Below are 25,984 nucleotides of genomic sequence, written 5' to 3' on the forward strand. Positions count from 1 at the left end.
CCCTCACAGAGGAGGGAGAGCTTATACCTGAAGGCGGGTGGGGCTCTGCAACTTACCTGGCTGCCTCTTGCTCCTCGTGGCCGACTGAGGGCTGCTGGGAGCAGGGGGAGGTGCTTGTTGCATGTGCCCGCCCCCTGGGCTCCTTACTGCCGGAGCTCCGCTCCTGTGCGCTCCCGCAGGAAATGACCCCTGGATATAAGACTGAATTTTGTGTGTAACATGCATGCGTGGCAGGATTTTCAAAACAATAGACATTCAGAGGTGATTTTCCATTGCCTCCATCTGCATTGTGATCCTGGACTTGCTTGGTGGTTTTTCCTCCCATCCAAGCATTAACCAGGATCAATCTTGTTTAGCATCCAAGATCTGACCTGACCTACCCTGCACTTCACAGGTCAGGACATACCCTTGCACTGAAATAACATTTCCTTGCTGGAGTGCTATTTTCATGTCCTATTTTTTTTACTTGGTGCATTCCACGACAGAGAATGTAGAGCCCTTGGGCATCAAAAGTGAAGAAACCAAGGAGTGGAAGCAAAGAGTTAACCACATAAGAGGAGAATGTGCCCCGGCCAGTATCCATAAACTGACATGCATTGCAAAAAAGGAATAACTTGCACTGGCTACTTTTTTTAATCTCTCTAAAGCAAACCATATGATTGCGGGGTGGGGGTGCTTGGCTGTGTGGTTCCTTCTAGTAGCCCAGGCTTCTAAGCTCATGCCTAACGGGATTTCTACCTCCTTGCCTTTACATGATCTTCTGGGTCCTGGCTGAAGAGACAGTATAAGCTAAGAGAAGAAGCCAAACATTCTTTCTTGGGCTTTGTTGGCTTTGATACAGAAATGCAGGGGGGAGGGGAGAGTAAAAGAGAGAGCGAGCGAGAGAGAGAGACTCTAGGATGCCAGATGCTTCCATTGACGACAAACCTCAGGCCCGCCCCGTGACTTTTCCTCAACCAATGCGGTGGCCAGATTGGGTCGAGCCTCCTTCAAGCCTTCCCCTGCGTTTACTGTGATAACCTCCCTGGCAGTCATGTGATGGGGATATAGTACTATGTTAGGAGAGCTAAAGGACACATCACCAGCCCAGTTGCTGGTTGCCAAGCGGGACCCCGTTTGCCTCGAGGCGACCCTCAAGGACAACCGTTGCCATCGTTTACCTGGGAAGACATTGGGGCTTTTAACATGTCCTTGATTATTATTATTATTTTTTAAATTTAAATGTCAAGAGAAGCCGCTGTTTACTGGGATCGCTTTGCAAATTACATTTTTTGAGGGTGCTTTCCCCCACCCCCACCGCGGGTATTGACAGAAAAGTTCAGGTAAGAAGCAAAGGACTCGAATGGCTGACCCCCCGGTAGTGGCGGGAGGGAACCTCGGAGGGTGAGAGAGTGCGGCTCTTGCAAAGGAATCCGACGACATGTGTCTTTCTGAGTGAGTGTGTGTGTGCCCAGAAACGCCAAGCAGGGACGAGGTCCGCTGCTTGCGGAACTCCCGGATCGCTCGAGGGGAGCGCTGAAAGGAGATCCGCGGCTTTTTTGGCCGCGCGATTCCTGGATGTAGAATTCTAGCAGGACAGGTTCGATCAAAGCGATGGAGGCAGGACGGCGTAGGTGCTTGTGAAGGTGTTTACAATGCACGTGTGTGGGGGCGCGCGTGCTTGTGCGGGGGAGGAGGGGGGGAGGAATCCTTTTACCGACCCTTCTTGAAGGGCAGGAGTCGTGCCGTGCCCGCCTTTAAGATCCCGATGCCTTCCGATCGCCTGTTTTCGAATGGAAGAAACGGGCGTCGGACGGAGGCTGGGGATGTTGTTTACCCGCCACCATATGGGACGGCCCCGGTGCGAGCGCAAGGCTGCTCCTCGGCGCCTCGGCCCGCAGCCTGCCGACGATCACATTATTTCGAGTGACCAGTAAACACGCGGGTCTTCTTCCCCACTTCCTAGTTCAGCAACCCACGGTGGGATCTCTGTGTCTGGAAGAGGACGCGAAGGCTATGCTGCCCTCCGCCCCCGCAGGCGGAGGAAAGGGAAAGAGGATCCCCTTCCCCTTCATGAAAAGCAGTCTCGATTCCCCCCAGCCCGTTAGAAAGCGAGAGTGGTTCCGCCCCCCCCCCCCCCCTTCTCCCGGCGGTCGTTCTCCGGTGGCGCTGAAGCACAACCACATGGCTTCGGAATGGGCACTGCAGATGGCCACTGGGTTTACCGCTTGTCGTAAAACCGCCGGCCCGGTTTTCTCGCATGCCCGCGGAACAGCGGGAGAGGGGCCGAAACGTGCCTGTGCCCGGAGAGATTGGTCGGGCAGTTCGTTGCTGTCTTAAAAGTCCCGGGGAATAGAGCGAAATAGGCATAGGGTGTTTTTCCAAGGAATGCGGGTTCATTTTCAGAATGACGCAGTTTCTGGGCTGTTTTTCAACGGCATGGGTGTTCTGCAGAGGAGAAAGGGCCCCTTCATTGCGTGAGAGAAATTAATGTGTAACTCCAAGGAGTGCACAATCCGACACCAACAGGGACTGGTCCGATGAAATGTTACGTTCTCTCACTGGGGAGTTAAGCACAGAACGGGAGAGCTGGAAATGGGCCCGTATCATGGGTTCCAATTCCTGCCCTGGGACTGGATATTCCGCAGGGATTGAGTTCTCCCCCCCCTCCCCCAAAAAAACCACTTTAGAGAAAAGAGATTCCATCGCATTTCTAGGAAGGTGTCAGGGGTGAGAAACTTGCTTGCGCCACCAGGTGTGCAGTGACTTCGAAGCACGTGGTGAAATACCCTGTGTCCATTTTCGCATATGATCGAGGAACAGAGGTGTTTACTCCTCCTCTTACCCTGTACAGGGAAAATGCCACAGGTGAAGCCCTCCCTTGTACTATTTCTGAAACTGCAGCTGTCAGAATTAGGAACCCCCCCCCAAAAAAAAAACCATGGGCGCATTCAGTCTACTGCTCCTTGCCAGGATGGTGAACAGCTGTATTCCTCCTCTCCAGTCCTCAGTGGAGGGATTAGAGAAATACGCTTTCAGAAAGGAAGGAGGTGCCGCAGCAACAGAGCCAGGCTGTGTTTCCAGTTTTCCCTGAACAACTTTGGCTTGGGCTGTTCTGGAAGGTGGTGGTGGGAAAGCCAACTGAGAGACCCAACAGGAGGAGGCAGCTGTGTGCTTCACTGTGTGTGGGGGGGGGGGGGGGGGAGGGAAGGAATCTCCAGAAAGAAAGAAAGAATCTCCACTCTGCCAGGAAGCATGTTGGGTGACCTTGGTTTAGTTATTCTCTGCCTAACCTACCTCACAGGGTTGTTGTGAAGATAAAATTGAAGAGGGGAGAAAAATATACACTGCCTCAAGCACCTTAGAGGAAGGCTGGGATACCCCCCCATAATAAATAAAGAAAGGCAGAAAGAAAAAGAAAGAAAGAAAAGAGAGAGGTGCTTGTAGGGTTACTATCGGTCATTTCAGACCTCAGAGGCCCGGGAGGGTGTAGAGAAGGCAGAGCAACCTTAGTCAGAGAGGCAATTCTCTGCTTCTCTCTTATGCCCAGCCTGGTGAAGCTGAGCTGGCGCTACACACACTTGGCTATTGAGAGGAAGCAAAACAAACCCTGTGTGAAACCGCTGCCTGCTTCTTGCGGGGATATGAAATGTATCCCCTCCGTCTCCGCTCCCCCTCCCCTCCGCTCCCCTCCCTGCCCAGTGCCATGAATCCCACAGCTTTTATCCATTCACACCGTGATAGATTAGCATGGACAGGCTTGGGGCTGCATGTGTGTGACCAGCATGAATGTCGAGCGGAATGTACACAATTGAGAGCTGCGGATTAAAAGTCTTTTGGCCTGCCTTGCTGTAAACAAAGTCTCTCCTCCTTCAGAAACCAAGGAGCAGAGTCTTTAAAGAGCAGTTGGCTTTGTGCATGTAAAAAAAAAAGACTTCTCATCCCTCTTGTCCATTCCTGCAGGATTTTCAGACAAATCTCAGAACAAGGGAAACATTTTTCACTGGACCGCATTGTGGAATTTTCCCCTAATCACCTCCCTTTCATTTATTGTCAGGGATCTCCCCTTTATTGCAAGCTTACAAATAATCAGAATCACGGGTAGAGGCTATGTCTCCTAGATCTGCAGATGGCAAGAAGGAGTCTCACGGGACATTGGAGACAGTGGAGGTGAGGTAGGGAGAAAGGCATGCAGGGAGAAAGGGGCAAAGACTTTAAGGTCATGTGGTAGAAAGGTTTTTTTTGCCCCCTCCACAAATCTGTGGCCGACATTCTTCTAAATATGGCCATTTAAATATTCTCGCCACCATGAGATCTAGAAACTTGTCTGGTATCTCAGCATGAAAGCGAGCATTTGTGAGGATTTGCAAAGGCTGGCCTTTGGACTGTGTATGCAGCCAGCAACACACCCATAATTAGTACACATAAAGGTAGCCCTGTGCACAGACAATCTTAAATGCTTAACTTGGCACAACAGTGAATCCCCCCTCCCCCCCCCTTTTTGCAGCATTTAACCACCACCAAGCATGATTTTAAATCAGCCTGACAGCAGATGACAATAAAGGATGACTATGTTGTTAAGGTGCAGTTTATGATAATGATTTAGTTCCCTCTGCACCAGCTCAGCACGCACAATGGCGCATAGGAAAGCACCTGAAGATGCTGTATATTGAGTCAGACCCCTGGTCGATCACCATCAGTATTGTCTGCTCTGACTGGCAGCAGCTCTCCAGGGTCTCAAGTGGAGGTCTTTTACATCACCTACTGCCAGATTCTTTTCACTGGAGATGCGGGGGATTGAACTTGTGACCTTCAGCATGCAAAGCATGCACTCGTATCACTGGGCTGCTGCCAGCAGTTTTGCATTCTGTACTGTCATCTTGAAGCTCTTCCTTGCAGGCAGAACTTTAAAATCTTCCAATCAGAGTTGGATCCACCAGGGCATTTCATATGGAAGGATTTCCATCAATGGAGGGCAGCTTTCTCACCCCCCCTTCTCCCGGTGCAGCCCCATATGCTCCCCCCATCTACTGTTCCTGGGGAGCAGCATTCTAGTAGGCATCTGGGGCTGCAGCTGGAGGAGGGAGGTGAGAAAGTCACACTCTGCAAGTAGAGCTCCTTCTGTTGGTGGAAACCTTCCAGTGGGCCCAAGTCCTTGTAATTCCCACTAGCAAAGTGCTTGTCATGATGACAGGGAGAATGGATATGGAGACAAGGCCTGTGTGTTGCAAGGATCTCTGGGAAGTGCAACGGGGAAGGACCATGTTACTCACAGAAACACCTGTAAGGGCAGGTTTTGCTCTTGTTGCAATGGTGTCCCCAAACACAGCGCTTCCGTAAGAAAACTCATGGTGGGAGGGGAAAGTAAGCACTGGTGTACTCAGGCTATCCCAGGCATGGGGATGTATGTGGTCTCTGCTTGTGGTGAACCTGTCTTTTGAAAATTACCCCTATGCCTGATCCCATAGCTTGACCTCATTATCTGCATAGCCGCCTCCTGTTTCTTGGTCACACTAGAGTGTGACGGAATTTTTCCAGAAGAGGAACTGAGGCTGTAACATGTCTCGTTCAGTGGCTGAAGACATGGATGTGCGGGGATTTTAGCCTTGGATTCCCCAAGCCAAACTCATCATTCTGCATGCTAGATCCCACTGGCTCTTCATTACATGATTTCCCAGCTTGAAAACAATAGCAGTTGTAGGATGAGTGCGTCGGAGTTTCTTGGAATTTCTGGGCCGCAGCATTCCATTGAAATTATGCAAGGGTTTTTAGAGGATGCATCGATTATGTCCCAATCCAACTTGCGCCTAATGTAAACAAGTATCAACATATTATGTTTGTGCAATCTAGGTAGTAAGGAGAACACAGATTTTATGGGACTGGTTGGTATCGAGGGCTGTTGATAAGCCTCGAGAATCGGTATTCGTAGCTGTCTGCGAAGCAACAAGGAGTGAAACAGACGGGTAGTGTTAGCACCAACATGGTGTTCCCTTTTAGCGCTCAAAATGTTCCCCAGAGTGATAAGCAGCTCAATAATTTTCATTCGCTGTCTTCATGCTGCTCTGAACGCTAGCTGGGAAAATACAGTGTTCTTACTGGCCTGTTTACTGCCTTTTTGCCGGTGACCTAAGTAGGCAACTATTGAGATGAACAAGGGAGCTCTGAACATCAGCAGCACTGTGGTAGTCAGTTGAGACTTGGGGTAGTGTTGTGCTCTGGGAAACCATTAAATGTACTTCACCCCAGTGTTGGCTGCTTTTCAGCTGCAGATGAAAGGAACGTATTCATTGATTAAATGTTGAGAACAGCCATCAATCAGTGAAAATTCTGGTGGTTTTTTTTTTTTTTAATTGTAACTTTATTTATTGTCCTAATTCCTTTGAGAGTCTCAGGTCAAAGGAAGCATTTGGCCACTAGTGGGGGAATGATTAATCATGTGCATTCCTCCCAACACCGGAGAATTCTCTTTAACTTCAGTCAGAGCTTTGATAGGGCAATGGAAGTGGCACAAGATCTCACATCACTGACATGTGCTTTTTTTTTTTTGATATCACCCTTTTCCTCATGTTCATGTTTCCTCACCAAGACAGCAATGATTTGCGCCATATGGGTACAGAGATAAAAAAAAGAAGAACAGCTGGCCCCGTATGGAAAACATACTTGTGATTTGCAGGCTCCTCTGTTCACCTTCCTTTCCTTCCTTGATCCTGGTTTAAGGACTATATTTTCTGAAACGAGAGGACCTTTTTAATCACTGGTTGAAATGGTAGGAAGGGGTCATGTCAATAGTAGAGCACATTGCACGGAGAAGATCCCATGTGCATTCTCTGGCATCTAAAAATGAAAGGATTTGAGATACCCAATGTGGGGAAAAGGCCCTTCTCTAGACCCTGGAGAGCTGCTATCAGGCAGAGTACTGGACTGGCAGTGCAGTCCTGAGCAGAGTTGTCCCTTTCTGAGCCCCTAGATGAATTAGATCTAGACTAATATCTTCCAATTGCACGAGGACAAAGTGAAATTTCCCCTCTAAAAGCAGCAGTCCCCATTCTCACCAGGTCTTGCTCCAATACCCTCTTCATGAGGAACAGGATTTGAAGGAGATAGGGCATTTCATGCTGCAGCGGAGAGGAGGGGATGAGCAAAAATCTTTGTGCCTGTGGAAAACAGTGGCCTGGATTCAAGCTAACGACTTCAATGGGCAAAATTCTTCTTCGGATGATACTGTAGGTGGACCAGGGGTGTGAGTAGATGTAAGGTAGCTTCCTTCCTGTGGTCGTAGGGTAACCTGCAAGCTGACAAGGTCCACTTAAAACTTACACTCAAAGTTTCTATCCTTCCATCTGTCCATCCTGCTCTGATTCATTTCTTGGGTTTTTTTGTACGCACAGCTCTTTCCTTCTAAAATCCTGTTTCTCTTTGCGGTTTATATCAGTACTCACCCTGATAAACAGATTGATCACAATCCAAAGAAGAACAAAGTTAGAGTCCAGTGGCACCTTTAAGACCAACAAAGTTTTTATTCAAGGTGTGAGATTTCGTGTGCAAGGCACACTTTGTCAGACGATGAAATGGAATTACATATCATAGTTGTATATATATAGGAGTGGTTTGTTAAATTAGCATGCAAAATAGTGAGGACTGCATGCTAATTTAACAAACCACTCCTATATATACAACTATGGCCCCTGCCACACGGGGCGGAAAGGGACGGGCTGAAGCGTGGCTTCTGAAAGCCTCACCAAAAAAAAACACGCCACGGCGGGATCACATTGATCCCCTGAGCCGCAACGCATTCCCTCCTCAGCACGATCAGATGCCGGGGGAAGTGACGGAGGGGAACGGGAGACTGCTGAACTGCGCATGTCTAAGCATGCACAGTTCAGGCAGGAGCCGGGGATGCGCCGGCAGAAAGACGGGCCGGCGATACCACGGCCGGCGTTGATGTGGCCGTCGTGGATGAACCACATCGGTAGGTGGTTCATTTTTGATGCGTTTCATCGGGGGAAGGGCCGGATCAGGGACAGGTGCGCAACGCTGCCCCGATGTTGCAGTGGGATCGCGCCCGTTTGCTCCGGCCCCGATCTGGCCCACTCCCGGCCCAAAACCCCTCGTGTGGACAAGGCCGCTGATATGTAATTCCATTTCATCGTCTGACGAAGTGTACATGCACACAAAAGCTCACATCTTGAATAAAACTTTGTTGCCATTGGACTCTAACTTTGTTCTGTTGCCTCAGACCAACACGGCTATCCACCTTGATCAATCCAAAGAACAGTTCGGTGAGCTGAAATTCATTGATTATTGGTGGGTTTAAATATAGCTAATTCTGTAATAATGTTTAAAGGAGGGACGTGTTTCCCCAAATGCTTAGTACACATGTCATGGAACTTCAGTTAACCGTAACTCTTCAGAACGTTTTCATTGCATATTTGGTTATGTGTATCTCCTTCACATACCAGATGTTTACTACCCGTAGTGCTCACTCATTGACCACTGATGTGCCTGGATGGACATGTCAGACAGCTCTTATAATTGAATACAGACTGTTTGATTAATGGATTGAGTTTGAAGTTTATATTCTAATACACGGCACAGCTGTGGCCCTCCGAGCAGCTAACACGGGTACCAAAGCAACCACATGCACATGTCACAATGGAATTTAATTACATTAAGCATCACATTCTGAAAACTCTAGGAATGGATTCAGTGCAGCAACCAATAGCATTAATTAAAGCATTTTCCTTACCCCCACATACACGTGCTGAAAGCTTCCCCCCCCTTAAAAATAGGATGTGAGTTAGCTTGTGGGACATATCTTGGGAGGGAATTTCATGAGGTGGGTGCCACCACAAAGAAGACCCTTTCCCTTGATCCCAAAGAAAGAACAAAATTTGTAGCAGGTCCTGCACTGAAGCTCTTAATGCTGGGAAGGGTGTGTGTTGTCCTAAAGGTTCTCTTAGCCTTTAAAACTGAAGGCCGGCTCTTTGATCTGTGCCTGGAAATGAATCGGAAGCCAATGCAGTAGTAGTAGTAAGTTTATTGTATATGGCCGTTGGCCGTTACAATATAAAATATAAATACAAAATATAAATCTAAGGTTCAAAAGTACTGTGGAAGCCAATGTAATGCTTTCAGTATCAGCACTCATTGCTTGTAACAACCCATTCCTAATAACATAGGCTGTTGCATTTTGAGCCGTTTGGTGTTTCTGAACCGTTTCCAAATGTACCATCATGCTCAGGGTGTGGCTGTACTCCATACAAGACATTGTCAAGGTATCTAAGAATGCATAAAGTTCACCGTGTTTTTAATGAGCTTCTTCAACTGGACTTTCGTTAGAAAGTATGCGGAATGATTTTCAGATTCTTACATTTATTGCTCCTCAGTTGGTAAAAGGCATTCCTTGCCATACCTGCTGTCTAGGATACTAAGAGTAATGTCCAATCTAGAAAGATCCCAATAGATACAACTGGTATTTCAAGGGAAGTCTGGCCCTGTCTAGCACAGCAGAACTGCCCACATACAGATCCACCAGGCCTCTCTTTATAGTCTCTGGATTCAGCTACACCCCACCAATCCTGTCACTGATCCCAACCCCATGTTTTCCACCACCACATGTAGGCCTGCTAAAGAAGAACATAGAACTTAGTGCGATTCACGTAAGGATGATTCCTCACCCCATATTTCCAGATACACTGTGATGAAAAGTATGGGGAATGGCTGAACTTTCAGAAACCCTGTAGGAAAGCCCCGTGGGGCAGAGAAGTAGTCTCCCCAGCCCATCTTTTGTGTACCGCTGAGCCTCCTTTGAAAGCCACATGTCACCCAGAAATACATGGAGGAGGTTCTGACCGGTGTACAAACTGTTGCTATATACAGGGTTTTTTCCACAGAAGCAAAAATGAAAGACGATGCCAGATGGACTTTGTTTCAGCCCGTCCAAACTGCCACAGTCAGACCTGTCTTTTGTTTCACTAGCAAAAATCAGGAATAAACTGACCAAGTAAAGAACTTTAATCACCTGCTTGTTCAAGTAACCAATCACTACAATGATTAAATAGAGATTAATTTGCCTTTTTGAGATCTTGAAGTAAGCGTGAGATAGTTTAAAAGTGAAATGGCAATGCTGCCACACGCTCCAAGCCAACACATGTATGATGAAGACCACTGGCTCCCAGCAGCTTTGTAAACTGAACTACAGCAATGTGGGGCCTCAATTCAGATCTTGGGCATTTTGGAGTGGAGAAGGGGAGCTTATCTTTTTCATCCCCGCATGTTTCTACTAATCAAAACCTGGCACCCATGCTGCGGTCTCTAAATACAGGTACCCACGATTTGCCAGTCTTTTTTCATTAAAGTGTCATAACAGTGTGGTAGGTGGTGTTGGCTTTGATTAGCAAAACGATGCCAGGGTGGAAGCCCTTGCATGGGCACAATCCAAACTGAGACCCCACACAGGTATAGTTCAGTTTAAAATGATGCTTGGAAGATCAGATCACAGAACTTCCAGAGCATTGTCTGTGTTGTCCCATGGCTAGAAGGGAAGACATGACTTTAACATTTTTCATTTCCTATTAAACCAACACACCTGAGTCAAAGCAGTCTCAACAAATAACCTGCATACTTAATTTTAAGCCTGCTGATTTCACCACCAGTTGATCAACTAATCAGGTAATCAACTGTTCTACCAATTAAGCTGATTTAAATGGACCATGCACCTGCTGCTGATTTCTGTGGGAGGAACTCCTGGGTTTTCATTCATTGACAGCAAAGTCTAGTCTGCAGTAAACTAGTCTGGGTGTGCCACACAGGTATGTGAGGAATCACTTTTGCTAGTTGAAGTGATTGTAAGCAAAAATCACACAGGGTGGGTTCTGACCTTTGTTTGAACTTCCTGCTATTCAATACATGTGAACATTTCCTAAGCATTGTCAGTTGACAGGAAGAGATGATCGGCACTGGTGTGTAAACGAGGAAAATGTGTAACTCTGGCAGACCCACATGTCTCATTTCAAAATTCAGTATCCATGTCCCCTGGTTTGCATCAATCAGGAAGCCTTATCGCAAAGAAATGTGCTTTCACTCATTCTTGCTGCTTCCTGTGGAGTGTTAATAGACGGGTGCTGATGGAGCATGTGAGAGAAACTGTGCACAAATGTTCTTTGCTGCATCAGCCACAGATAGCAGTTCCTTAAGCAAAATAAAATTAAAATTTGGAGGTAAGTCTGCAGAACAGGCGGCGAGGATAATAGGCACCCTTTGTTTCCAATATCAACAACTCCTGGCAAAGTGGTTGGAGCTGCAACAGCAGAGGGACATGTGGAAAATGAGACTCTGAAACAAGGCGTGCTTGGTATTTCCTTCATGTTAGATCACATGCCTTTTCTTACAACACACACACAAACGCGGATCAAATGACTGCTCTCCACAATCCACATACCTTCTGCAGAAAGAGCTGCAAGCTCTGTTTTCCATCAGCCACTTTGACCAGAACAAATAATTGTGGTTTGATGTAGACCCCAGACACTTTCTTCTGCCTTTCACAACTGAAGTGCAAGTTGCAACCATTGCATTGCCGCTTGGGAGAAATTTTACTCAAGTGACTGTGAGTGGGAAGATAGAGGCACGATTTCCCCTGATGGACTTAGACATACAATGCCTGAATTTGAGAAAGTGATTTTTTGGGTGTGTGTGTCATATAGAGGCTGTGTTAATTGATGCTTGCTGGAACACAACATAATTAGGTGGGTCACAATGCTTTGAAATCTGAAGCTGGAGGTGAGATGCTAATTCTAACACCTCTCCCAAATTTAGAAGCTGGCACTGTTGTGATCATCCCTAGGCAGTGTTCTCAAATGGTAGGCAGTAATAGATGCTGAAGTGAAGTCACTGTTGCTTCACAGGCATGCAAGAGGTGTCGCAAGCCAGATTCAAATTCTGACAATCATGTTCTAATGACAGGCTCTTGAGAGGAGATGCTTCTCTGGATTGGGCCAGGTATGGTTAATTATTCCATCGAGCTTGGTTGAAGGCTATAGAAGGAACAGCGCCGATGGTAGACAACTTGATGCATTAATCCAGAGAGGAAAATCCCCCCCAGTGAAGTTGACCATGAAGTGAAACCCATATTTTTAGCTCCGGCCGCACTGAGCCTTGCATTACGCTGATTGGCCTATATTTGTATAAGTGAGAAAGTTAAAAATAAAGCTGGTGGAAAGCTACTAGGGAAGGGACGGAGTTGTTTTTTAATGCAGCCCAGTAATAAACACTCTACTTGATACGGAGGTTTGGGGATGGTAAAATTTTCAGCAGTATTCCCCTTTCTCCATCCTCTTGGCTCTGGCTCTAGGAATCATTGCAGAGCGAAAGGATGGACAGCAACATCTTCCCTCCTGCCAGCAATCTTTTGGAAAGGAGGCCTGTTGTAAATCTAAAGAACACATAGTTGTGAAATTGTTTTTTAGGGTTTTTTTTTTTTTAAGAGAGAGAATTCTTTTGCAAACATGTGGTGCAATCTTGGAAAAGGCTTCCAACTACTCAAGAAATCCTCTCGGGTGATACGGGCAATATCAAAGCATGTAGCAACATGTGCGCTTGGTGAGGACTCCAATGCCGAGCTGCAGAGCACTTTGTAGTTTGAGCGCATTGAGATGAATGATTAAACCTGACTTCTGACTGTCAGTGTTTGTGTTTCCCATATTCAGGCTTTTGCTCTGTTGGTACATGCTGGTGGGACATCCATAAAGAGATTATCCAGGAATGGTGGATCACTTGCTTCCTGCGGATGAATCTTTCTTCTCCACGAGGCCCTCTTTTGGATACTTTGGGGACATGACAGCTGTCGGGCAGTCATACCAAATGCTGCCTTCCCCCTTGTCAGAAGACGACAGCGATTCTTCAAGTTTTTGTTCTTGTTCCAGTCCTGATTCCCAGATTCTTGGTTCAAGCTATGGGAGTTCGTCGAGTATGGAGAGTCAGGACAGTATCTTGGACTACCTGTTGTCCCAAGCATCTTTGGGGAATGGCCCCTCCTCTTGGTGGGACAAAAGGAGACTTCAGCCCATCGTGAAGGAGGAGCATTTTAGGATGCCAGAATTCATGGTGGAGATGGAAGATTCTGGACCATTTCAGCCCACCCTTGAGGAGATTGAGGAATTTCTAGAAGAGAACATGGAGACAGACCTCAAGGAAGGGCCTAAAAGTGAGACCAAAGACTTAAGAGCATGTAGCCAGATTAGCATGGCTTCCATACAGCAAAAAGATCACATGGTGCCAAGTAATAGTTTAAAAGATAGTAAAAGTGAACAGTCCAGTAGCGCAATGGAAAGTAGCCATGCATCAAATGGAGCAGTGTCCCTTGATGGAGGGATTCCGGTCATGCTCCAAATCCAACCAGTACAAGTGAAACAAGCAACAAACACGAGCCCTAGTTCACAAGGACCAGTGCAAGAGAACATTAAAATTGCACAACTCTTAGTCAACATCCAAGGGCAGACATTTGCACTTGTGCCACAGATTGTTCAATCGTCCAACTTGAACTCATCCTCCAAATTTGTTCGCATAGCCCCAGTTCCAATTGCTGCAAAACCTATCGGGCCAGGAGGTACAATCCAGGGTCAAACTGGGGTAATCATGGGTCAAAAGTTTCAAAAGAACCCTGCAGCAGAACTTATTAAAATGCACAAATGTACTTTCCCTGGATGTACCAAGATGTACACCAAAAGCAGCCATTTGAAAGCCCACCTGAGAAGGCACACAGGAGAAAAACCTTTTGCATGTACTTGGCCTGGTTGTGGATGGAGGTTAGTAGTATTGGGGTATGGTGGCAGATTGTGTTCCGTAAATATTACCATTCATTACTCACCATTTGTCAGTCAGCAATTGCAAACAGAGTTCATTTTCTAACATTCACTGCTCTTAAGACCCTTGTCATTATGCAAGCACCTTGTCTTAAAAGTAGATAATTTTAGGAACACTGTACTGGGGAATTGAATAACATAACCTATTCAATTGTGAACAAGGTGTTTTTGTTGTTGTTTTTTTAAAAAAGAAGGAAAACTAACAACAACAACTTGTGTTTAATTTCATAACCTCGAGATGGGGCTTGTTGGTTGGGGCAGCCTGTTTTCTTATGCTCTCAATCTAATTCCAGTCTGCTTTCTTCAAGTTGAACCAAATCAATCACAATCAGAAAAAAAAAATTGTATTGATTACATTTTTAAAATAGTGGATTCAGATGCTTCTTTTTGTTCTAATTACCTTAAAAGGGGATTCATGGAAACTTCGGTCTTGTGAATGACTCAACACACTGTGTGGCCTAACAGAAGTTCAGCATGATCTTGCCATTTGATCTGCTGAATTGTATTGGCCTGGTCCTAAATTGAGCGATGTGTTGAGAACATTTTGTATGATTCACACCGATGTGCATCTCTACCGTGTGCTGATGACTACAACTCTTACCTTGTAGTGGAAAAAAATGAGAGCATGAAATCTGATTCTTATTGCATTTAGTTCTCAGTTATGTATACTTTAAAAACACACATGCTTCTTTTTAAGACAGGAAAGTTAGCTAAAATGCCCCCAAACCTCTGAGTCCTACAGGCTGTAAGAGGAAAATTACAGGAGATACTGGGAGACCGGTGAACAGATCTCCTGAGCATTTTTATTGGTGAATAGCGGCTATGAGGATTCCCCTATTCAGATCGAGGCCACTGTTCCGCCACACCTTTGTGCTGTCTGACTGACTTCAGACCCTGCTTGGGGGTCTGCTAGTTGCCCAACTGATGGAAACATTCCATTTGCCTGCATGTTGCCTGTATAGCAACTCCATGCTGGCAACTGATGGTTTAAGAAAATAGCTCAGAATATGGGAGAAAGGTTTAACCCAGTGGTGTCAAACCCATTTGTTATGAGGGCCGGATCTGACATAAATGTCACTTTGTTGGACCGGGACATGTATGCCATAAAATGTAATGCCAGGTACCAGAGATAGAAACTTGTATAAAGGACAGCAGCTGGTAAGCTCTGACATGGTGTATCCTCACTACAAGGTCCCATGGGCTGGGAGGGGGGTGCAGAGGAAAACCCACATAGGCGGACTGGAGAGCCAGCAGTGCAGTGGTGGGCAGACGCTCCCAAGATGCTTGACTGCTGCAGACAAGATTATTCTGCTGTGCTGAAGCCACAATGGAGTGGCTCCGCCCACTTCCCCCTGCACTTCCTCCCTTGCATCAGTTTCTTGTGGGCCGCATAAGAGCCCTAGATGGGCTGGATCTGGCCCCTGGGCCTTATGACACCCCTGGTTTAACCCCTTCCCCTTTCAATGCCATAGCCCTGATCCAAGCAGGGCATCCAGCAGCAGCTGTTTAGCAATATAAAGGATCAGGAGTTCAGTTCATGGATCCTATAGTGTCCCATCTAATATGGGACTAAGTGAACAAGAATAAAGGGTGCTTAGTTGTTCATTGGCTTCCATTGAAAAAAACCAGGGTTAGCAACCCTGCCAGCATGATCCTTGGTTGGACATCTTGAACATCTTGTCTGACCCGGTATGGTAGCTTTCATATTCTTGGATTGCAAATGTTATAACACTTCTCCAGTTTGATGGATTTTATGCATTTCCTGCCAATGAGGCCTGGTGTTTTCATTCCTTCTCCCCTGTGTTTTCCACAGGAAGGTTTGACAGTTAGCTATTAACAACCCAGTCCTGATAGTTACCTGTATATACATTACAAATGTTTGCTGACTCTAGCAGTGAAACCTATTATAAAATCATTCTGGAGAATGTGTCGGTGTGAAGTATAAGCAAATCATGTCCAGGTTTTTAAAATGCTGGTGAGAAACTGATTTGTAACGCTGGCATTCTTTGGCACATATACTAGGATTCTGACCTTCAGATTACTGTAAGGGTACTTCCAGGGCTTTAAAAAAAAAGAAAGAAAGGTGCCAGAACTCTCAAGAGGGAAATGAAGTTTTCAATCTGTATCCTGAAAACTCATAAAATTTTAAACATTTTTAAAAGAATTTTGTCAAAGAGGTTCCCGAATGCTGTCCTGGCGTGTTCCCCCCCCCCCCCCAAAAAGCCCTTCTGGGTAAACATAAAACTTCAGAACACGTTGAATGAATGCTTGCCATAACAGGGTATCCAGGTTCCCAATGATATGGACATTTAAATATTGATAGCCTGTCCAGCATGTGAGGAGAATAAAGAAGTTTGCTATACTGTTGTGTTGGATTAGTGGGGTACAGAACCATCTTTGCCTCTGGTTTCTGGTCCATGGCTGCTGTGTACCTATCTCAGCATAGGCTGCCTAAGACCATATTTTTGGACCCTGCTTAGATTTTCAATAACAGTGGTGAGGTGGGTGCCAAGTACCTTACAGACCAATGTGCTTGGCTTGGTGGACTACATGCATTTAGCTTGGTGGGCCCCATTGTGTAGGTCTGATATAAGTGGTGTGGAGCTCCAGAAGTCACCACAAGTCCCCCACAGCCTTTGAACAAGAATTGATTACAGATCCTATGGATAGTACATCATCTCTTGAAACTCTTAGAACCTGTATGTTCAGTTTTCATCCTTTGGGCATAAGCTGTCTTTCATAGTTAACTACCATACATTACTTGAGCAACCTAATCTGTACATATCACCACTCTCACCAGAGGCTTATTTATGTAAGCATTGTATTGATGAAGATCTCAGATTACCTTCCATGAAATCAGAAGTCCCTGCTCTTGGAAGCTGATCAGTTATCTTTTCTGACTGCCTATCTCCTCCGATCATGAGGACAGGTTGCTTGTGTAATCAACACAATGTACATATTAGGCAGTTTAATGGCCCATAGGTTAATTACATGGCTAAAAGCAGATTTATCACGGTCTACAAGCCTGGGGAGAAGTTTCTTTAGAACTTTCCTTTCCTCACAGTGAATTTCAGTCAGGAAATCATAGTTTTAGATGTAATCCCGCTTTAACTCTGGTATAGTACTGATCTTGATCTTAGAGAAAGAGAAAGTGGATGCAAATTTTCCAAAGACTTGTTTCCTTCAATTACACCTCTCTTTAGGATAAGTCTGGGATTCCAGCACATGCTGTGTGTTCTTCTTGAACATCAAAGGCAGATCAGCAAGTAGCTCTAGAGGCCAACTGAGCCCGGAATTACACAGCCTCCTTTTATCAGTGGAGTATGTTTACTTTTCAGAAGTTCAGAGAGAGCCGGAACCTCATATGATGGGGCTGAGAGTACATCTGGAGCCTCTTTCTTTTAAGGTTTTCTTTATCATCCCCAATGAACATACAAGCCCAAGATACTTCTGGTATTTTCCCCCTCCAGTCTTTTCCTTTCTTCTTTGTGCCAAGGTGGGTAGGATTTCTTTTCTTTCACACTGATGTGTGGGTGGATGTCCCCCCCCCTTCCAAAACCTGCACAAAGGCAAATGAAAGAAAATTTCCCTGCTGTAAATGGAAACGTTAACCTACTTGCGATGGATGGAGCTTGAGACAGTGAAATAGAAATGACAGTCTTCAAACCACTCACCTCTTTGTAATGCCACTGATTCCAGTAAGTGGTTGCCATTCTTGAAATGGAACGAACAGACAAACAAACAAAATCTGGCCTTGAGGCCAAACCTAGAGACGGTTCAGAATAGGTGGGGTCAGGGCAGAGTGCCACAAGGTGGTTTTGTGGGAAGAACCCAGGATAAGAGTTGTGTGTTCATGTAGGTTTTTATTCATCAAAACACTAAGATGGCAAAAAATAAATGAATCCTGACCTTTATTTTTGATTCTTCTGACAACTGGCCTAAAAGATTATGATTGATGATGATGGTGAATCTGGCCAGGCTGGGATTTTTGTTCTTTCTAGTTGGCTGGCGACCCTATTTCAACATCCTCCTGCTCATGCCCTCTCTACATTGTGGAGTACAGTTGTCATAATTCCTCAGGACGTCTTCAAGGACTTCTATCTTTAGCAGGACTATTCCAGAGCAAGTGGGTAATGGATATCAGCATCACCCAACAGCATTCTTCTTAAATATTGTTGAGCAAATGTTTTTCTTAGGTATTGGTACACCCAGAATGGGACCTTGACTTCGAGGCTTTCTTGGTTCTGCATCTCCGCCTACAGAGACAAGAGGAAACATAAAGAATGGGAGGACTGGGCTGGCAGAAAGATCCCTGTTCCCAAACGACCTGCCATCAGGGTTGACCTTAGGGTTGCCAGGTCTCCCCATGGCTGCTGGCGAGGGAGGGGGGTTAGGGTTGCCAGATCCAGGTTGGGAAACTGCTGGAGATGTGGGAATGGAGCCTAGAGAGGACAGGGACCTCAGTAAGGTGCAATGCCATAGAGTCCACCCTCCAAAGTTTCCATTTTCTCCAGGGGAACCGATCTCTTTAGTCTGGAGATGAGCTGTAATTCCTGGGGGATCCCCAGGTCCCACCTGGAGGTAGGCATCCCTAGTTTATCTTCTTTCTCACCTCCATGCAGCTGTTGTCTTATCTACTTAACTGCCTCTGTTTTCCATTTTTCCCTGAGCCAAGCAACTACTGCTTTCTTTCCACTTTGGAACAGGATCCCATGGAATTGGAGGGCAATGGATGGACGAAGAAAAAGTAGAGCCAAAGAGCTCAAGAATATAATAAACACACATTATCAGGTTTCCAATGTGTATCCTGCATCCCCATTCTTCTTAAGAAACTACTCACTCAGTAACACTGAAAACAGCACTTTGAGAAGGGCAGCTTTTCTGGAAAGAGTTAAGAACCACCCTCTCTCTGTTCGGGAGAGGGAACTTTTAAAGGACTACAATGCTAATTAAATGGCGTTATGTTTAGGAACAACTTTGTTAGAGAATGAATTTCTCTGGCGTGCTGCTCTCAACGGTTTTATTACTGATTAGCGGCGGAACAGTTTCCCCTGAGGTAGAAGAAGAATGGTGGAAATGCACCTGGGGGAGCTAACACCAGTTGGCTGCCAACCCCTTTTTGCGCCTATTAGTGCTGTCATGTTTTCTTTCCTCTGCTGTCTTCCTTCTGTTTCCGGCATGACAACAGCAGCAATGGTTACAATAAGGCCATCTACCAACTAACTTCACTGTATGTCTTGCGATTTAGGCTAGGGAGACCAGTCTCCAGGTGGGGCCTGGGGATCCCCTGGAATCACAGTTCACCTCCAGACTACAATGATCGGTTCCTTGGAGAAAACGGGTGCTTTGGAGGGTGGACTCTGTGGCCTTGTACCCCACTGAGGTCCCTGTCCTTCCCAGGCTCCATCCCCAAATCTCCAGGAGTTTCCTAACCTGAATCTGGCAACCTTGCCCCCCACCGGTGGCCAGGGGGGACCTGGCAACCGTAATTTCGGCTGGTCTAAGCATGTTCTCAGGGATGCTTCTAAGATTACTCTCATCGAAATGTCTACTCAGTCTTTGGAACTCTGATTTAGCTAGACTTGGTTCCAAGGGAGAACGCTGAAACATAGTTCCATTAAAAAAAATCTGCATGTTGTATGGGGCACTGTCATTAGACTCGGCTTTTAGTTCTTTCATATCTCCCCCACTACATCATAATGTGCATGTGATTGGAGACACAGCAAGCAATATTGATGCAATCATACACTTGATTGCATCAGCATCCTTTCTGAGCAATGTTTTTTCCAATGAAGGATTAAAAATAATGCCAAAAAAAAGAAGAAGCCATCTTGATATGATTGTACGATCGATCAGACCAGAAGTTGTGTGTGGTGTTTCGTCTAAGTGTAGGGAGGCATATGTGCATCAGTAAAACACTGCGCACACAAAAAACGATCTGGGTGCAGTTGTATATATGGTTCTGGTAAAACTGCTTTTTGGCAGTGTTTCATCAATACATGCCTGTGCATCAGCAGTGTAGAAGAAGAAAACAGCTGTACATGAAATGAAGAAAATGAACATTGGGGCAGGCTCTACATGTTCAAGTAGCTGAATTAGTTTTAGAAATCTTCCTAGTAAAACTGGAATTCAGGAGGAGTGGTGCCCAGGGCAGAGTAGATCCACAGAATGAAAAGGGATCAGATCAGGGGAAATCTGTGCACCCCTTCTTTATTTGCATTCCTACTCCTTCCTCGTGGTCAGTTTCCACTCTGCCTGTCATTACAGCATCTTTTTAAAAATCATGTGAACACAGCAGCACCATCATATGAGTTTTACCTCCTGCTCCAGATAAGTGGCATCCACTGAGGGGGGGAGGGGCATGGAAAGTCACAGTCTCATGATATCACATCATGTGGTTAGTGTTTGTAAATGTTACAAAGCAAGCATGGAAACTCACCATGAAAAAGAACAATTGGAGCATGGATAAGGCAACATCTAGGCCAACCCTGAGTCATTTCAATTACATTAATAGTTCTTGTACTGTTAGGTTTTTTTCCTTTTCCTTTCCTTTTTTTTTTTTTTTGCAAGAGCAGTGATCTAACTACACAGGCAGATAGTGCCTGCAGGCAGATGAGAATATCTCCCCACGGAGAGAACTACTTCCTGTGATTTCTTAAACCTGTTGATGAGTCAGCATGAATGGTGCTGCAGATCGGGAGAGTGATTTTGGCAATGACAGCTGCTGCAGAGAGATGTAATAGCGCCCCGGACAAAAGGAAATTATTTAGGGACAATGTAATCCATTAGCATTGAATCTCCCGTATGAGTACTAGTAAAAAGGTTACCAACACAACCTAAACAGACCATAACTTGGGAGGAAGGTGTAGGCAAATATCAAATGTAAGTGGGTTGTGGATTTATAATTCGGAAAGAGGTCAGTAGAGGAAGCTGCTGCACTGTCATAATTAACTGAAATTAATTCTGCTGTGAAAAATCCACTCTGGAATAATCTGTTGTGCACATGTGTGAACTCAGATTTCAGGCTGAAGTGAAAACACCTTATTCCAAGATTGTTATTTGACCTATGAAATCAATATCTTGTCGTCACCTCCCCCTGTTATTTTAGGAGGCAACACCTGCAATTTTATATCACAGTCCTTAAAACTCAACATATGTCAACTGATACTTCAGAAGGATGTTCTTTTTCATGTCTTAGTTCAATTTTGTTGAAAAATTGAGCTTTAGATATACTAATACCTGACTAGCGTGCTTGCTAATTCCTTCTATATGTACATAGTGGAGTATGAACTTGGCCTTTATAATTGGTATGACTGTACTGGTATTATTCAACAGCCACTAAAGTCCTTTGTCAGGAATCTGAAAGTATTGAGTGATCTTTAAATGGCAGCTCTTGAACGGCTAGTGGTCTATGGCAAAAGACAATAAAGCAGCAAACCAAAGAAGTAGAGTCCAGTGCAACTGTACTAAACGTATTGGACAAAGTGAAAGGAAAAAAGGTTGCTGGGTAGATATTTAGCAGTCAAGACCCTATAGTTCAGGCAGTGATTGGATCAACAACATCTCAGGGACACAGATAATGTGTGGACCTCCTGATGATGACTGCCTGCACCTGATAACCCTTTTTCCAGTACCACTGTACTGAAAAGCAGGAAGAACATTAACGTGAAAGACTTTCAAGCACCTTCCTATGTGGCCACCCTAAATAACAAAGAAAAAACACTAACTGAGACAAACAGTGCTGTCTCTTTTTCTGTTTTACATAATATAATAAAATGTTTCAATAACTGGGCGAACTGCTTCAGTGAGACATGAGTGGTGTGAAGGGCCCTTTCACATGTTGCCCTAATTGGCAACGATCTCAGGAAAACATTATGGCCACTTTGCTGGAGCTAGAGTTTCCACAGTGCCTTGAGAAGTGGGAATGAGTGTTAATCCATTTGAATCCTGTGCACAGCTACGGTGCTTAAATCCCACTGAAGTAGCCTTTAGCTTAGAGCAGCTGAATTGCAACTAAATAAAGAACCTCTCTCCCTCCCCCCTCCTTTTCTCCCTTTTCTGACTTGGCTTATGGTTGGCATTCTCCTGAAATCTGGGCAATTTGCTACATAAGTGATTCCAGGATTTACTGTGGGTCAACAGGGCTACTGCCTGCTTGCCCAAGCACAATCTGTTAGCTTAACTCTGTACAGATAAAGGCATTGCATCATTCCATACACTGCAAATCTGTATGGCATAAATGCTAACTAAAATGGGCAAACAGAAGATTAGAAAACATTTAGGGCATTCTTGTTGTGGTAGAGCCTCCACAGGAGCCTACTTGCTTTGCATGTACTGATCTTTCACGTTTGGGTTGTGGGTTTTTTTTTAGTAAACACATAGGGAGAACTTTGAGTTTATTTCTGTGGGTATAGTAAGTTGATCTTTCTGGGCAAGAACATAGTGACATTGTTACCCGATCAACTGAAGGCCTCGTTATGATGCAAAGTATATTTTTATCATATGGACTCATATTGCTTTCCATGGGTCAAACAGCACATCTTTTTCTCCTGGTGTTTCCTTTGCAGTTGTGATAAAGTCAAATTCCAATGGATTTAACGTTCCTGACTTTACACTAAATAAATATTAGTGAATCTACACAGCCAGTGAAATATATGTTTAGTTTGGTTGAATGTCTGAAGTTGCCTTAGTATCTTTAAGGATCACTTCATTCTGTAATGAAGAGTGTAATTAAAATAGGAAGAGAAATACGTCCAAGCATCAGTCAAATATTGGAAGCAATTTGGTGCTGAAGCTGACCGCCAGCTTATGGCACAAGGTGATCTCAAACACAAAGCCTTAAATAAGAACAGAGTGTCTTTCTCCTCCATAAAAAAGAATGTATCCACCTAAATGCAAGGCTGTTCTCTTTTTTGGCACAAATTCATATTAGGCATTTCCCCTTTCTTTTAATTTTCAGTTAGCAAACGTCCATTACTTTATTTATTTACTGTAAACAAACAGCTGATAGCATTTCTTAGGAACACTTTTCACTGCCAATATTTGCTACTGTTCTGGCTGTCACCCACTTTGTGACACCATTACTTAAAGGACACTATTTTTAGTTTTGTATCATTAACTCCTTCTCAGCTGCACTAGACATTAGCACTGTTTCTCTGCCTTGATCTTTAGGTTTATTTCTCCCTTCCTGGTTTTGGGCAGGAGTTGCCTAACAGTGCAGTGCTAAGAATTATGCCTTTCTAAGCCCATTGACTTCAGTAAACGTAGAAGGGTGCAATTCTGCTTAGGACTGCACTGTATGTCACACTCATTATGCAAAAAAGTATAAAACCCACACAGGTTCCTTTTGGAGAGTCATTTCTCTCTGTTGGTGTATTAGCACCAATCTGATCAATCTGGTAGTACTAGTGAGATATTCCTCAATACACTGCTGGAAGAAAGCAGAACTTGGCTATGTGATATTGGTGCCCTTCTCCTACTTTTAAATTGGCGCTGGTGGCTAGAAAACTTTTTTTCCCAGCGTTCTTGATGGTAACTCCTTCCGTGCTGTAAGATGTCCAGTGGCTCACCAAAAGGACTGGAGAATTTTCTCCATGTCCCTGCAGTGTTGCTGAAGGTTTCCAGTGGTGTGGACAACATTCCCATGGCAAACCACTGCATTTGAAAGCGTCTCATGTGACAGCAGCTCCTACAGAGAGCATTAAAGGTGGCTATTCTGTGATTGTTTAAAAGGAAGTGGGAGATCAAAGTGACTCCCAGATGCTAGCTGTTCAGATCCATCCACTCTCAGCTGAGTCAGGCCATTGACAATTTTGGGTAAGCCAAAATGATCTACCCAGTGATTTGATTTAAAATATTTGCTATGTTGTTTGTGTCTCTTGCCCACAGTGACACAAACCAGTGTCGACTGTGCAAAAGTGCTGTTAGTATTGCAAGGTTTAGCTGTTGATGACAGTCCTTTCTTAGGAGAGGGAACTGGCAGATATATATACATATCAGGTTAAAACTGAAACTATTTCCAGACAACTGCAAGCATAGTAAATGAATGTGAGAAAGGGGCGGACGGTGTTTATTGGCCCAAACCTTGGACTTTCCTCATGTGTCTGTCAGGGTCAGTGCATGCACAAGCTATGTGCGTGTACGCTCTGTTTGCATAATTTGCAAAAAAACAAGGGATACGGATTGCACTGAGAGAGCCCAGTTGGGATAGATGCTCACAAGGGCTGACAACCTCCAGGCAGTGGCTGGGGATCTGGGATTACAACTGATCTCCAGGTGACAGAGATCCGTTCACCTGGAGAAAATGGCCACTTTGGAAGGTGGACTCTGTGGCATTGCACCCCACTCCCCTCCCCAAACTGCCCACAAAGTCTCCAAGTATTTCCCAACATGGAACTGGCAACTCTATCTCAGAAAAGATAACACCATTATAGATATGTAGGTGTTTAAAGTTGGACTAAGTCAGTGCTAATTTTGATGCATACTCCTTAAAGGTAAAGGTTCCCTTGCTCGAAAGCCAGTCGAGTCCGACTCTAGGGTTGCGGTGCTCATCTCCGTTTCAAAGCCGAAGAGCCAGTGCTGTCCGAAGATGTATGTGGCCAGCATGACTAAACACCAAGGCGCACGGAACGCTGTTACCTTCCCACCGAAGTGGTACCTATTTATCTACTTGCAATTTCTTGCTTTCAAACTGCTAGGTTGGCAGGAGCTGGAACTAGAGACGGGAGCTCACTCCGTCATGCGGCACCCGGGTCTCTTACTCCTTAGGAGAAAGTAAATCTTTGGTTTGTGTGTGTTACATCTGCCAGACGAAAATGACAAAGCCGGGGGTAACCTGAAGCTGCAGAGACTGGGAATAATGGACAGCCATCAAAAATAGGGTGTGTTCCTGTAATTCAGAAGAACTTTTATTGAAATCCCCCTTCATCTGTTAGCTGAGAAAGAACTCATTCACACCAACAAACAGGAGTGACTAACTTAGCAAAACAGGATTTCATCTTGGCAGGTATAAATACTCTCTTATGGACAGGCATAGTGCACTGGCAGTTTGGACAGTACCAAAGGAAAGAACTTGACTGCTGAAGTTAACAAGGGTTGTTCTCAGCCTTAGATTCCCTTCCATAATACACAAAAGGGATTTAAAATACTGGGAATAATAATACACACTTTCCTTAAAAGGCTGTTATGATTTCTAAGATCTTTAGAATTGTGTTGTTGTTTGTGTGGATTGATGACTCTCCCAAAACCAAAAGCAACATTAACTGATGGCTGGTATGTCTCCTCTCCCCCTCCCCCACTCCTCCTCTCGCTTTCAGGTTCTCCCGATCAGATGAGCTTTCTCGACACAGGCGGTCTCACTCTGGAGTGAAGCCTTATCAGTGCCCCGTGTGTGAGAAGAAATTTGCTCGAAGTGACCACTTGTCCAAGCACGTCAAAGTTCACCGGTTCCCTAGGAGCAACCGCTCCATGCGTTCTGTTAACTGATGCCTCCTGTCCTGTACCTTTTCACTCGTCCGTCCAAGAAGAGCCGCTGGCAGCACTTTGTTCTGTATCTTTCTCGTGATAATTTATTGGTCTCCATGTAATAGGCCACATCATCACTTCACAGAGCCCCACCTCCTTGCATCATGTTTTGCATCGACACCGTTTTTGCCTTATTGCTTCCCTTTTCGTCGCTGCTGCTGCTTCTTTTGAAAATTACAGTGTTTTATTTTTAGCTGTTTTCTCCTTCACCATGATAATTTATGGGCTACTTGCTGCTATTCAATTATAGTAATTCCTGAGGGCTTTGCTGATGTACAGGGCTATTCATTGTGAGTTTTTATTAAGCTGGCCTATTTGTCCAGTTTGGAAATGGCAAATTCCTTTTGAAATGAAAACAACTCATTTGTTTTTGTGGGATTTCTTTTTTATGCTGCTGGTGATGGGGGTTTCTTTGCCAGGAGTTAGTACAGACTAGCAAAAGAGAATGAGTAGACGGTACAGGTCTGGGGGAGGGATTGCAAGATTACCAAGCAGCTGGTCTTTTGCTAGTTTGTGCAATAAAATGGTGTTCTGTCTGTAACCAGTACTGTGGTTTGGAAAGCCAGTAAATACCAGTTTTTGAGAGGTTTTGACCATAGCCTGCCACCTTCTGCCAGGCTCCA

General features: G+C 45.1%; 1 protein-coding gene across 2 annotated transcripts; it reads left to right on the top strand.

Moving 5' to 3' along the window:
- Nucleotides 1-1,062: 1,062 nt before the first annotated feature.
- KLF15 (Kruppel-like factor 15) lies at nucleotides 1,063-25,592 on the top strand. 2 transcript variants are annotated; one of them, XM_015429369.1, is made up of 3 exons: nucleotides 1,063-1,322; nucleotides 12,684-13,781; nucleotides 25,154-25,592. In XM_015429369.1, exons 2-3 carry the CDS (start codon nucleotides 12,739-12,741, stop codon nucleotides 25,320-25,322), a joined length of 1,212 nt encoding a protein of 403 aa, XP_015284855.1. In that variant the 5' UTR covers nucleotides 1,063-1,322; nucleotides 12,684-12,738; the 3' UTR covers nucleotides 25,323-25,592. The 2 variants fall into 2 exon arrangements, with proteins under 2 accessions (XP_015284855.1, XP_015284856.1); XM_015429370.1 differs by having other exon boundaries at nucleotides 12,684-13,180; nucleotides 25,154-25,221.
- The last annotated feature ends 392 nt before the right edge of the window (nucleotides 25,593-25,984 follow it).

This window comes from Gekko japonicus, unplaced genomic scaffold (assembly GCF_001447785.1).
Source record: "Gekko japonicus isolate JY-2015 unplaced genomic scaffold, Gekko_japonicus_V1.1 scaffold12, whole genome shotgun sequence".
Lineage (NCBI taxonomy): Eukaryota > Metazoa > Chordata > Lepidosauria > Squamata > Gekkonidae > Gekko > Gekko japonicus.